Below are 15,168 nucleotides of genomic sequence, written 5' to 3'. Positions count from 1 at the left end.
TTCCAGAAAAGTATAACTACCTTCGGGAATCAGCTTGAATCAAAGCCCAACAGCTACAGAAGGCCCTCCTACTAACACAAACCTCTTCAGCAACACCCAGAGCCAAGAGGAGTTGACTCTCCACCTATCAGGGTTGAGGATTGCAATTTGAATTTTGTGTAGGGCAAAGTCTACTCAGTTCTGTCATAGAACCCATTTGTTTAATTTTCACTTTAAACCACAGCCTAAATAGGCAGATAATGTGCCTCTGACAACAAAGACCCAAAACTAGTAGGCCTGTTAAGCAGTTGTTAATACTTTATTTACAAGACATGGCCATGGTATTTGTTTCAGATCAGGTTTATGTATTCAGGTAAACATATTCAACAACTTTGTATTTGTGATAGATGATAAACAATAATAAAAAAAAATCAACTGTGTATAAAATGTAGGCTATGTCGTTTAACATTTTACGTGCCACGCCCACTTTGACAAAACAAATACAAAGGAATGTAAACTGCAGGGCTAGTTGACACTGGTCCGGAATAAACACAGAATGATTTTTAACAAGTCTGAGAGAACACAAGGTCATGATCGGTAATTCCGTTAACTTGATAAACGGGATGTAAATTACCACAACTATATGACGGTTTGTAGAATAGGTTATCACACAAAAGACTTCAACCAATACGATATAAGCGCTGCTCACACGCGCCCTGAATGAACAAAGAGTTTTATACAAAAATATAAAAATAATGAACCAATTTGCTCCATTTTGTTACAGTTCGTTTTTCTCCTCGGTAACATTAAGCTCTCGGTTTACTTCTTTGTCTTCTTGGTCTTTTTTGCACTCGGGGCTTTCTTCACTGCTGCCTTCTTCGCCTTGGGTGCAGTCTTGACCGCTGCGGGCTTTTTGCTGGCCGCTGGTTTCTTGGCGACTTTCTTTTTGGGACTCGCTTTCGCGCTGGATGACTTGCTCGCCGTCTTGCTTGCAGGTTTTTTTGCGGGCTTTGCTGCCTTGGCTGGTTTGGCTGCTTTGGCTGGTTTAGATGGACTCTTCTTCTTGGCAGCAGCCTTTTCAAATTTCTTTTTGTTGAGTTTGAATGAGCCGTTGGCGCCAGAGCCCTTCACCTGAATGAGGGTATCGTTCAGCAGCAGTGCCCGAATGGAGTACCTCAAGTACATCCTTCCATTTTGCTGGTCGAACCAACTGACTTTCTTGGCTTCCTTGTAAATTTTGAATAAGGATGAGCCGTTTTTCTCGCCCAGTGTGCGGATTGCATCGATGACCAACTGGCTGTATTTGCCCGGCTGTCCCTTCTTGCCGCCCTTATTCTTTTTCTTTTTCTTCTTTGCAGCAGATGCGGCACCCGCGACCACCGGCTTTGCTTTGCTGATGACACCCTTCTTAGCTTTCTCTGCAGTAGGGGCAGGTGGAGCAGTTTCGGGGACGGTTTCCACCTCAGTTGCCATCGTGAATGTTGAAATCTGGTGATGCGAGATAATGCAGTAGGCTACAGACTCTGGTATTGAATGCACCCAGCTAACAGGGCGGTTACTTTGATTTATACAGCGAGCGCGGACGTGATTGAGAACAACAACAAGGAGAGTCTGGGCGCCTGTGAAGTTGTGCTTTCTTACGGCACTTTCCAAACACCTTTCCCATGCTCAGACCCTTTATTTAACCTCAAAAATTAACCTAAGTAGATTATAAACGATGCTTTTCACGGCAGTGCGGAGGACGCCACGGATTGCTTTGTTATAACCAAAATAAAGGCGAAAGTAAAGAGGATGCCCCGTGTACGCCTCGCTAAATTGGACGGGGGCTCTGGTTTTCAAACAGAAAAACTACGATCTACGAAATTATTCTATGAAATACTCAATGCTAGCATAAAGAGAGAAAGATAAACTACAAAATGATGCCAACGTTTACATGAATATACATCTGTTTATGAATATATCGTCAGTTTAAATTCGTAGAACTAACACATAAAACGCCCTCGCGTGGCTGCGCCGAGGCAACCGTCAGAATTCAGAAAAGCCCAAGTTTGTGTTCCTGCTATTGGCGGGCACCTAATCAAACTCTCGCTAGCGTATAAATAACAAGCTTAGCACTCTCAATGAGCCAAAATAGCTTTTCAACAGACTAACGCATTATGAGCCTTAAAACCATTCATCGTTTTAAGTTTTCCATCCATAGCTGCCTGGGGTATGATTCTAGGTTAATCAGTAATGATCACTAGAAAAAGTCCAAATAAATGTTTTTATATCATGATAATAACTTACTGTGTTCTATTCGTCAATACAAGGGATTCTACTTTAAAATGGTGGTGTCTTAAATCCTAAATCTAAAACAATGCCACCATCCAGTGAATGCTCAACTGATCTAAAACAGACAACAGTCCAGGGTTTTTAGAAAAAAAAACTACTTTATTAAAACTCTAACAGCTGTACAATTCATATATATATAAATATCTACAATCAATGCATGGTTGACAGACATTAAATTAAAAAAAAAATCTACTTTGAATAACAGATGATCATTCTGTGCATGGTCAGGACTAACATGCTTGCTCATCACCTGACATCCACGAATAGCAGTAAACACCAAAAAGGACTCCGTCCTGTTACAGTGTGGTTATGTGTCAGATCCGTTTCAGGGTCAACTACTATTTGGGTCACATAATGTAAAAAGGAAAACATCATACTGCTGAGGACTACAACTGTTTTGTGTAGTTGATGAATCATAAACATACAGACGCATACACACACACACACACACACACATACACAAGTGCCCCTGTACTGTACGCTTGCACTTGCCCATATGCAAGCCAGACTCCCGTGCGCATGTCCTCTGTGTCAGGCCTGCCCACAGGCCATGTCCTTGCTCACTCCAGGAAGTTGTCAAGTGTCAGACTGGTGGGAAGCCTTCCCATTGGTGGACGGGAAACCTTCTTCCTCTTCGCCTTAACAGCCAGCGGCCGAAGCCCAGCCAGTGGAGACTGCAGTGAGGGTAGCGGGTCAAGGAAAACGCCTTCTTAAAACTGACCAGTTGAGCCATTCACCTGGAGGAGCCATTACTGTGGTGTCAGCGGATGCTGGCTCCTCCTGACAATGTACCAACACACCAACCAACACACAGAACTAACAAGTGCACCCAATGGGCAGGCCACAGGTAGCACTAATATCCAAAGTGACCAATTGCTCCCATGGGGGAGAAATAGATTTATCCCCAAAGTTATTGACTGTAGTAGGCAAGACCTAAGGCAGATACAGATAATGGTGAAACTCAGAAAAATGTAATACAAACTAAAATGTCTTTCTACTCTAGCATCACCTTTGCAGTGGTAAGAAAATGTGACCCAGAACCACACCCTGCCTCTGAATAAGACATATCCAGGGAGAAACAAAAACATTACTGATGCGGACCAATGGAAGGATACAGGCTGAATAAATTTGGTCCTTCCTCCAAGGCCATCATACCCGGTCCTCACCTGAAAAAGAAAAAAACACAAAATATACCAAACATGTCAGATAAATACTGTTAGGCAATGCACGTACGAAAGGAAGTCAGGTGGATGTATGAATGTAGCGGAATACCGTCAGGTGTGTGCTAGTGTGAAGTGAAGTACTGTTAGGTGTATGCAAGCATGAAGGGACATCTTTTTAATTGCCTTTAGCTGACACTTTTATCCAAAGTGACCTACACAGATACCAGTTGCAGGAGCCAGTCTTCCTGGTGTAACTCGGGTGAAGTGCCTTGCTCAAGGGCATATGGTGGTAGCTGGAACCCTGTCTAATCTTGTTAAGCTTATGTTAGTGTGAAGGGAAACCTTGTTGGGTGTATGTGAGTGTGAAGGGGAACCTTGTTGGGTGTATGTGAGTGTGAAGGGGAAACTGTTGGGTGTAAGAGTATGAGGGTAAGGATGTGAGGAGTATGGGTGTAAGAGTATGACATGTGTGTCTATGGTACAGATCATGAGGTGTGTAAGTAGGGATGTAAGGGTATGAAAATTTAACCTCACGGTTATAGTGACCAAAATTATCACGGTTTTCGGTATTATCACAGTGTTTTTAAAAGTGTGTTCAATATGTTCAGAAAGCACTGATAGGCCTACAAAAGCTGAAATAGCTTCAAAATGTGTCCCGTTCACTTTTTCATGTTTAATTGGCTATGTGCTTATAGCTTAACTTACCCTACCATGACTTGGAGTTTGCTATTTCTGTTATTTGGATCCAATGAGTGAGACCAAAGTAAGTGTTCAAAATAAAAACTTTAGGCTACGACGTTCTCCTGATAACGTGAGTGGAATGGATTTCATGTGGACGCGAACATAAAGATGCAGATTGGCTAAATGATACAGTGCACGTTTTGCAGTGAAAATGTTCTGCCTTTTAAAATGAGGTGTAGCCTAATCCGAATCGCAGTTAAAACCATCAATTAGACAACAGAATCAGTAGGGTACCAGTTTTGTTTCATTGTACCAGGCCTACTGTATGTCAAAAGCAGGCTCGGATGAAGCTGGGAAGGATTAAACACACGGTTTCAACACCGTGGTAATCAACCGTGATAATTACGATACTTGTTATCGTCAACATTTTTATCGCGGTTTACCATTATACCGGTAATCGTTACATCCCTAGGTGTGAGTAAGGTATACGGCATGAGGTGTACAAAAGTGTGTGTGTATGTATGTATATGGCCGGCCCCATGTGTGTATTAGTGAGTCTCACCACTCCAGGTTTGCTATGGGGATCCAGCATGCTTCCAAATGCTTTCTTCCTGAACAGAAGATCATTCAGCAGATGCTGTTAACCAAAGTGGGGGGACCAGACTAACCCTGTGGAGTCTAGGCGCATCTTCTTGGCAGGTGCATGGCTGTGTGAGGGCTTGCGCTCAGTTTGCTCAGGTGTCGGCACGTCAAAAGTCAGGTTTAGGTCAATGTCCTGATCGTGCTCTGGCCGATGGAGGCACGGCTTCAGTTCCAGAGGGGCAGGACTGTAAAATTATATCGAAAGGAAGTCTGACCTGTGAGACCTCAGGAAATTTCACATTCATTTGAAAACTGCATCCTTGAGCAACACGCTAAAAATAACACACATTGTGTAATTCTGAACTTTATCATTGGTCTAAAGGTGATGATGCAAGGGAGTAACTTTTTGAGAATTGTGCTGGGCAATCACATAACCAGTTACATTTATTCTGATTGGACAATAATGACGAATTGCCTAATGATGATTAAAGTTCTCGAGAAAAGAAATCAATTGGAACATGTTGGAACCACAATAATGAGGAACACTGACCTGCAACATTGCTCAAAAAGTATCATCAGTTTGAGGTTATACTGTATGCATCAAATGCTCACACCCACACATTTATTCACTCACTCACACTCACAAACAAACACACAAACAAACAAACAAACACACACACCTCTCAAACACCAGTCGGCTAATTGCATCGTTGGTGCGGGAGGGTGTGCTGAGGGTCTTCTGTAGGATCTCCACTTTCTTCTTCAGACTCTAAACACAAACACACAGTTCAGCTTATAAACATATTATGGTGTCTTACGTTAAAGTGACAAAGTTTGCTCTAAATCTGCAAGCTCATGTTGGCAGTAGTGGAATGATGTGTGTCTGACATACTGTGATTTCTTTGTCAGCATTAGTCAGGTCCTTCTGGGCAGCGAGCATATCCTCTTTAGTCTGGTTTACCTCCATATTGGCCTTCTGCAACTACATAACAAAACAGTGTCACAATACATCCAAGTATAATACACACACATGCTGAAGATTAAATATGATCATGCCCTTACTGTCAACCCCCTCTCCCATGCACACAGACAGAAACATACACATCCTACCTTGTTGTTGGAAATGAACACCTCCCTCCTGAGTTTCTCACACATCTCATTGGTGGAGCGGAAGCTACTTTTCAGGCTGTCATACTCCCTAAACACACACATACAAAATCATTGTGTGTGAGAAAAAATCCTGAAAACAACAGTATGTATGTTTGGGGCCCTTTATTCATCACACTGTTATGTTTAAGAGGAGTAAATGCAGTGTGTGTGTGTGTGTGGTGCATTTAATTGCGTCAATGTGCTTACTTCTTGAGTGAGACGCAGTAGATTGAGAGCTGCTCCACAGCTGACTGGCCGACTCCCATGTCAGAGATCATGGCCTCCACCTCATCCCTCTGGCCCTGCAGTACTGTATCTAAACTAAAACACACACACACACACACACACACACACACACACACACACACAAACAAACCACACCCACACACACACAGAAAGAAACAGCAAAGCATGATGAAGAGTATGCTATCTATTCACAAGTAAAACATCAGGTCCAATGTCAATGTATATCTGTGCATATCCAATGTACCGTAAGCATGCAAGCTTGAAATCAGTTCAACAAGTTGAATGTGTGCGTCTGTGTGAGAGAGAGAGGCAGAGACACTAAAACATTAATTGGTGTGGAATATTAATCTTGTGTATTCCTCACTCAGTACGTATGGATCGAGTGTAGGTGAGGTTTGTAATGTGAATAAGTACCTCTCGTAGGTCTTCAGTCTGACCCGTAGCTGACGCGCCTCTTCCTTGGCTGCTTGGCTGTCCAGATGTTGCTTCTCCAGGTTCCTCAGCTCTTTCTGCGGGGGGACATGACATCTGTGAGACAAACAAGAACTGGCTGCGGTACTATCCGATCTACCATCACCACAAAAGCCATTAAATAGAAAGTGAGACTGACAAAGACAGTACAGAGAGAATTCAATAGCACTCATAAACTAAAGTTGTTCTGTGCATGCTAGGTAATAATAATGACGATTACTACTACTACTACTACTTCTAATAATAATAATAATAATAATAATAATAACAACAATGATAAATTGTTGAATCAATTTATAATAATAAATGCTTTAAATTAAGTATTAACGACATTAAATGTGTGCATACCCGTAAAACTGAGCAGACCATTTCCTTATCTCCAATGTCTTTCTTCAGACGTTCCGATTCCTGCTTTAGCTTCTCCGCTATCTGTTTTAAGTTCTCAATAAGCTTCTGTTTGTCACGGCAGTCTCGCTCTACAAACACACACACACACACACACATTAATATGTTTGGCATTCCACTACTATACAGTCGGACCCATTTACTGTAAATTCTACTTAAGTTAAAAGACATATATTGAAAGAGAGACATCTGTATTTCTCACCTTTCGTACTCAAGACAGCCCTCAAACGGCCCAGCTCATTCTAAAAAGATATACAAGTTTAAATTCAGCATTTTATCCCAAATGGATTTCATTGTACAAATAATCCACATGACTAACCTTTCACAGGACACAACAAAAAATATAACAGACAAGACAAAAGTATAACAGACAAGACAAAGACAGAGACAGATAAGTGCGCACGCACATGGATGGACGGACGGACGGACACACACACACACACACACACACACACACACACACACACCTCTAGCAACACTCACCTGTAAATTCTCTGGATCCACTGAACCTCCTTCCTCTTCTCCTCCAATGTCAAAAAACAACTTGTTGATGATGTGTTTAGTGCTCACCTGTCAATAACAGCAACTCATGTTTTGTGTCATGCTTTCATGGCATCAGGTTTGGAGACAGGTATTAGGCACACTCATACGACCTTCTACTGTACCTGTTTCCTGCACTGGGGACACGTTTTGTTAGGAGCTGTCTGAAACCACTGTAGCAGACTGCAATCATGACAAGTATTTGTTAGGCATCCTTCCCTCTACTCAGTATTTCAGATACACAATAATTCACATGCATGATTGAAAGCTGTTGATTTACCAGTCATAATGGAAAGTATGTCCGCAGTGGATGGCAGCCACGTCTCTGGTGTGGTCAAAGAAATCCGAACAGATGGTGCAGTAAGCCCGAATAGGCATTTTGATGGCAACAGTGGTTTGCTGGAGAGATAATTATTATGTTATAGCTAACATTACGTAATAAGTAGCCTACTACTGTCCATCATTAGGGATCAGCTGGCAACTATTCACGTTAAATACATAAACAGTAAAGGTTAAATAGCTAACTAACATCACCCCCGGTTGACTTGAGTTGACTGAGTGGCAACTAAAAAGCATAACGTTAGCAACTAGGATAGCTAACGCTTGCATTCACCAGCAGAACCTTCACAGCTAACTAGTGTTAGCATACTTACCTAACGTATTGCTGTAACTTATCCGTTATATCCTGGCTATTCTGAAGTTTTCACTTAAAATAGTCAAGGTAACACAAGCCCCATCTTAAGTCAGTAATGAACAACTATGTTGTAGTAATATATCCTATTATTATCGAGGTGGCATGCATGCCTCTCTATCGGCGTCTGCCGCTTTTAATTCAAACAGTCATGGGAATACAGGAAGTTACGCAATTCTGCAATAAAAGTCCCACGCACACAAAGCCATTCTCTGGCCAAACAAAGCAGCAGGCCTATATGAACTGTGCAGTTGTGATGCTAATAGCGGAATCCTTAAAAAATACAAAAGATGGAAATGGGGAAAACAAAACGAAAGGGAATTTGGAAAAATATAATTATTTCATAGGGCCTTACTTGTGCCTGCAGGTGGCGCTTCTCACTTAACAAAAATTACAGTGCGGAGCATCAAAGCATGTCAAACGCTTTTGTCCATATAACAATAACAGTAGTAAACATCTACATCAAAAACATTTTGAAGTAACCCACATAAAACACTACTAGACCAAAATATTCCAACTGAACAATTCGAATTGTCACAGCAACAACAGCCACAAACACGTACAAACAGTTGTCCATGAGGCGGGGGTGATACATACGTCACCGATTTTGATGAAACTTGTCCCCAGTAGGTCCACCTAAAAACTCAAAAAGCCAAAATAGTACAACAACATTTGAAACAACTCAGGGGAGTTAGGCCCCCGTCCTTGTTTTAGGCCAAAAAAACTAAAAAAAAAAGGCCCAAAATTGCATAAAATGTTGACATCCCCCCTGCTGTCAGATTTAAACACAGCAAAGTAACAATCCATGCCATCACAGGTGTTACAAGGCGTAGACTAAGGTGTGACTGGTGTCAGTCCAGGACTGCACGTATCCACTATGCACTATATCTCCGATGACCGATGAGCAACCTCCTTTTTTCAAAATTCTTTCTGCACATGAAAGGGCCATCTGTGGACTTTATAAATCAAAAGAAAAATGCTCAGCCTTTTTATTATTTTTGTCGCTGTAACCGCCTAAATAGTGTGATCCAGCCGCAGTGATTTCAAATACATATCTATTTCAATGATTGGTTGAAACATAATGTTTAGGTCATTTATGGTGGACAAATGGAGATATATTATCAATCATGTCTCCTGATCAAATCCAAGCTAGATTTAATGTCCTGAGTGCAATATATTCCTAAAGGTAGCTCAAAATGACATAATTGGGCGACATACACCAGGATACCCGTAGGTCCAATATTTGCAAATGTGATATCTCAACAGTCACTTGGAATCAAATAATAACTTGTAACATTTTGGTAGCCAAAGGTCAAGGCCACTGTGGCCTTATCCCTTTGTGGTGGATACATTTAAAAAAATCTGTGATGTGATATGTGATACAAATATTCACTTTGACTCACAGATAACAAATATTTGAATCTGATGGTCAAAGGTCGAGGTCAAGGACCTTGCATTCTTGAGAAAATTATATATCATAAATGCCTGTAGGGATGTTTTTTTTTTTAAATTTGGTACAAATATTTACTTGCACTTTTGTCTTCGTCATTCATCGGTGACCTCCAGAAGGCTCAACAGTGGTATCTGGCATCTCAGACCCAGCTCCCTCCACACTCATGATAGGTTGTCTACCAACCAATACCGACACATTTTTTGGTAATTTGTCTTCTTTGCTGTGGCCTTTATTGATCCGATCAGCAACACAGCCAAGCAAACTGCAGTCCCTTGATATGGGCACCCACAAATACCAACAAATTCTTCAGTTAATCATCTTTTTTGCTGTGGCCATTTATGATCCCATCAGCAACTATACAACAAACAAAACACCAACCCTTAATGAGGGCACCAAGAAGTACCACCAAAGTCTTTGGTCATTCCTCTTCTTTGCTCTCTCAGTTTCTGATCCAATCAGCAACATAACCAGACCAACTGTAAGCCCTTGATGTGGGCACCCACAAATACCTACACATTCTTCAGTCAATCCTCTTCATTGCTGTGGCGGTTTATTATCTGATCATTAACATACCCAGTCAAACCGCAAGCCTTTGATGCAGACATCAACAAATATTAAGATACCAACTACCAACCAATGTCACAAATTCTTCAGTCATTCCTGTTTATTGCTATGGCCATTTATGATCCGATCCGATCCGACACTTACAGTATGATCTGATCAACAACATACACAGCCGACACGCACGCCCTTGATGTAGGCACCAACAACTACCACTCCAGAAACACAGCAGCAGCGTCTCAGAGTCAATTCAGGTTACCCCAAATAGCATGTGAGTGCCATAGCCATTGGCTTGCCTTTTCAGCAGCCTCCGATATTTGTTACAGCTCCTTTCAGTGACCGTCCTCAAAAAAGGTCTAACAGAAATTTTGTGGCTGATTATATTTGGGTGGTGAAAGGTCAATATTACTGTGACCTCACAGAAAAAAAAACTATTTCACTATTCACTAAAAAATATTTTTACAACTTGAACATGATATCCTGGAAACACAGAGTATTGTTATTATTGTTATTATCACATGATAATAACATTGTTATTTTTCATGTGATAAATGGTTTTAACATGGGAAAATGTTAATCTAGCTTGGCATTACTCCATTAGCACTGTTCCATTAGCCCAACACAGCAGACAGCAGTCATATGCAGGAATTAAAGTGGGAGGAACGCAGTTGCAGCTGTGGCCTACTGGTTAGTGCTTCGGCCTTAAGGGTTGCCGTTTCGAACCCCAACCAGTAGGAACGGCTGAAGTGTCTCTGAGCAAGGCACCTAACCCCTCACTGCTCCCCAAGCGCCACTGTAGCAGGCAGCTCACTGCGTCGGGATTAGTGTGTGTTCACTGTATGCTGTGTGTGTTTCACTAATTCACGGATTGGGATAAATGCAGAGAGAATTTCCCTCACAGGATCAAAAGAATATACTTATATACTTGTTTGTAAAAATCTCCATTTTGGATGATCCAAGTAAACCAGCATTCTCTTTAGAAGGTTTTAATATATGTACAGGGCCTAAGTTGTGCTAAATTTGAAAAAACTCCTTCAAGGTGTTTCCAGGATATTGTGTTCAAGGTGTAAAAATACAGTAGGCCCATGTTGTTTTTTGAGAAGTCACAGTAACATTGACCACTCAAATCTAATCAGTTCATCTTTGAGTGTAAGTGACTGTGTGTGACTTGTGAGGTCACAATGACCTTGACCTATGACCTTTGACCATCAAATTCAAATTAATTTGTTATCTGTGAGTGAAAGGCCCTTTCCGAAACTAGCTACACTCTCTCCCTAGCCACTTGCACTCCTAACCAAGTGTTAAAAGAACACACAAACATTTTGGGAAATTAACTTACTGTCTCTGTAGAGTTAGATAAGATGATACATACCCTTCTCATCTCTGTGCGTGCAGTACCTCAGTCTGAAGCAGCCACTGTTAGCATAGCTTATCATAGTTCATTGAGGTGAGCAGTTCCAATTAGCCTATAGCACCCAAAAGTGATAAAAGAACTCCAACATTTTGCCATTTACATGGGGAACTTGATTTAGCTGTAAGGGTGATTCCCACCTGAGTGCACACCGTAACTGAGGGGAGTGGGTAGGGATTGGTTTCAGAAAGGGCCAGTGTGAATGTTTGTATCACATTTGAAATTATGTCAGGGATTTTTAGAGGTTTATTCACCACAATGGGATGTACATAAGGTCACAGTGACTTTGACCTTTGACTATCAAAATCTTACAACTTATTATTTGAGTCCAAGTGACTTCTTGACTGTTTCTAGCCCTGAGATATGTTGGAGATATCACATTTGCAAAAATTAGACCTACAGGTATACTGGTGTATATGATGTCATTTTGAGCTACCTTAAGGAATATATTACACTCAGAACATTAAATGTAGCTTGGATTTGATCAGCAGACATGATTGATAATAATATCTCCATTTGTCCACCATAAATGACCTAAGCATTATTTTTCAACCAATCATTAAAGTAGATATGTATTTGAAATCACTGGCTGGATCACACTATTTAGGCGGTTACCACAAAGAAAAAAATAAAAAGGCAGAGCATTTTTCCACAGATGGCCCTTTCATGTGCAGAAAGAATTTTGAAAAAAGGAGGTTGTTCATCTGAGATATTCAGGTCTGAATATTGCTATTTTTTGGGTATTCGCCAAAAAGCATGTGACATAGTGGACATGTGCAGTCCTGGACTGACACCTGTCACACCTTATGCCTTGTAACTCCAGTTTTAAACTAACCTTGGATGGACCTTTGATGGCATGGATTGTTAAATCTGACAGCAGGAGGGATGTCAACATTTTATGCAATTTTGGGCCTTTTTTTGAGTTTTTTTGGCCTAAAACAAGGAGGGGGTCCTAACTCCCCCTGGGTTGTTTCAAATGTTGTACTATTTTGGCTTTTTGAGTTTTTAGTTTGGAGTTTCAAACTGGCCAAGTTTCATCAAAATCGGTGACGTAGCATGAAACACCATAAACTTCATAGACTTCATAAACTTCATTCATTCATTCATTCATTCATTCATTCATTCATTCATTTGTTCATTTACAACGTTATTGTGTTATATTGTATTGTATTGGCCTAGTATTGTAATAAACATTGTGTAGATATTTTTCAGAGTAATTCCTTGTGTGTGTGTCAGTCAAAGTTAATAAAGCCAATAAAGCATGATTCTGATTCTGATAAGGCCTGTGCAATGTCGCAGCATTCTTTCACCAAATCTCCACTAGGTGTCACTTCAGAGCTAAGGGTAGCCTTTGCTGAGACAGGTCTCTGTTGCTCTCATCCCTTCAATGACAGTCTCGTCTCCACCCTCCATCTCGCTGAACCATTATTAACAAACCAGCGCATTTGTTCTTAAAATAGCACAGATTGATTTAATAGTCTGTGTATTTTTCCAAACATAAAAAAGGAGATTTTTCAAACCCATTTCTTTTCTATCCCACTCCCATTTACATGCATAAGAGCAACTGAGCAGCTCTAAGGTTGCATACCTAAGGCATGTTCATGGACATGCAGTGACAGCAAAGCCACAGGCATGCAACACACACATACACGGCCAGACCAGCCCTTAAGGACTGTGGTGCCTTTGATACTGGGTGACTTGACTTGTGTGTGTATGTGTGTTAGCAAATGTGTGTGAAATATCATGGCTGGTTGTTAGTCTGTGAGCGGTCTGCAGATCTGAGGGCTCCGTGTGTGTGCGTGTGTGTGTGTGTGTGCAGGGACGGGTGGTGTGTCAGGGATGGGTGGTAAGGATGGGCTATTCATAGCTGGCTGTGCCATGTAGGACAGACTCACGCACCACTGCGAATGCTGCTAAATACAGGCCTGTGCAGTGGACACGTCAGGCTCACATGCACGTGCACACACACAGACACACAAATACGCATAAGCCTCAATGCACATATACACACACATTCACACTATAATTCTCACAATGGTTTGTTCTCCACTATTTGCATTATTTTGGCACTAATGGAACACCATATCAGTAATCACTTCAAACTTTAACTTGTGTGTTTGTGTGTGTGTGTGTGTGTGTGTGTGTGTGTGTGTGTGTGTCAGTCAGTCAAAGGACATCACTAAAATGTGTTTATTCTCAACATTTGTGGGGTTTTTTTGTGTTTGTGTTCAGAGAGTCCCCTGATGGCGTTTTTAGACAGTGTGAGAGTGAATGATTCAGCATCATCTATTTGCAGTCTACAAACACTCTGTTGTGCGTGATGTTCAGAGTGTGGCACTGATGTGGTTTTCCATGGACACCTTTATAGAGAGTCTGCAGCCACCTCCTGACATGGAAGAAGACAAGGCCTGTGGTCAAACAATAAAATTTCTTCCCATCACAGGGCCTCCACTGATCATTTTCATACGTAAGTGTTTGTGGGCCCCAGGGGTTGTGCTTGGGAGTGTGCCGAGGCAAGGCCTTTCAGAGCCATTCCCAGCCACTTGACACAATAACACACTCACGTGCTAATGTGCTTATGCACTAATGCGCTAACTGGCCCTGGTCTGACATTGGTCTGTGTGTGTGTGTGTGTGTGTGTGTGTGTGTGTGTGTGTGTGTGTGTGTTATGTGTGTGGTTTTTGTTGGTGTGTGTGTCTTGGCATTGAAGCACATAGTTGGAAACTGAATAGAGAGCTGAGATTTTGGTTGAGAATCAGCATGTGAGCTCAGTATTTACCATCAACCAGAGGTGCGTATCTCTCAAATCTCTGATCTCAACCAGGTTTTCCTGGCATGACCAAAATACATCTGATCTGCCAAAGTATTAAAAACCAGTAACAACAATATCTAAGCAAGTTTTCCATTACATTTTTCTGTGCTGTACATTTCCACTAGTTCATTACTGTCTGTTAACATGATAATGTGATGCATCAGCATCTGTAACAAATATGGTGGCCTGTTCTTGTCTGTGACTAACCTGCAAAAGGCTTTTACATGAACACAGCAAAGTTTATAATGTAATTTCAGCCAAGGTAATACAGTATTACTAATACTGTAGGTATATATACATACTATAATATGGTAATTCAAGCCAGGCTAGTTCACATAAACCATGTTCATATGTAGCCCTAGTTCATATCAACCATGTTACTGATACTCTAAAACCCTTCCAGCTGATGTTGTCTGTGGGTCATACACAGGGATGTAGTGGAAGCTAAACACAAGTAAACACAGTTTATTCACCTCTGAGATTTCAGAAAGAAGAGTTTATTCAGCTCTCAAAAGAGTTTATTCACCAATTGCAACTTTTAACATTTAAAAATCATACTGTATTATGCACATTCACAAGATGTACACTCATCAACACTCCATTTAGAACCATTTAGTACCACTGGTATTGTTATAAACATTGGACAATATAACCTCCACCATCATCAAGGTTCATTCATTCTGAATGCCTTTT

The 15,168-nt window shown here is 41.2% G+C and overlaps 2 protein-coding genes across 2 annotated transcripts; both read right to left on the bottom strand.

Annotated features, from left to right (window-relative positions):
* Window positions 1–279: 279 nt before the first annotated feature.
* On the bottom strand, window positions 280–1,517 carry LOC125302075 (histone H1.10). Its single transcript, XM_048255040.1, has one exon. It carries the CDS (start codon window positions 1,450–1,452, stop codon window positions 799–801), a length of 654 nt encoding a protein of 217 aa, XP_048110997.1. The 5' UTR covers window positions 1,453–1,517; the 3' UTR covers window positions 280–798.
* Window positions 1,518–2,388: 871 nt separating this feature from the next.
* Window positions 2,389–8,393, bottom strand: LOC125302140 (TRAF-interacting protein). Its single transcript, XM_048255164.1, is given in 14 exon segments — window positions 2,389–2,984; window positions 3,426–3,476; window positions 4,717–4,981; window positions 5,417–5,505; window positions 5,629–5,718; window positions 5,847–5,934; window positions 6,093–6,206; window positions 6,546–6,640; window positions 6,951–7,078; window positions 7,210–7,249; window positions 7,491–7,577; window positions 7,673–7,730; window positions 7,828–7,946; window positions 8,206–8,393. Coding segments are annotated over 13 exon segments (1,317 nt in total). The 5' UTR covers window positions 7,926–7,946; window positions 8,206–8,393; the 3' UTR covers window positions 2,389–2,870.
* Window positions 8,394–15,168: the final 6,775 nt, after the last annotated feature.

The sequence above is a fragment of the Alosa alosa genome, chromosome 10 (assembly GCF_017589495.1).
Source record: "Alosa alosa isolate M-15738 ecotype Scorff River chromosome 10, AALO_Geno_1.1, whole genome shotgun sequence".
NCBI classification, from domain to species: Eukaryota; Metazoa; Chordata; class Actinopteri; order Clupeiformes; family Clupeidae; genus Alosa; species Alosa alosa.
The sequence above is the reverse complement of the archived record's forward strand: the minus strand, read 5'-3'. Positions and strand labels throughout refer to the sequence as shown.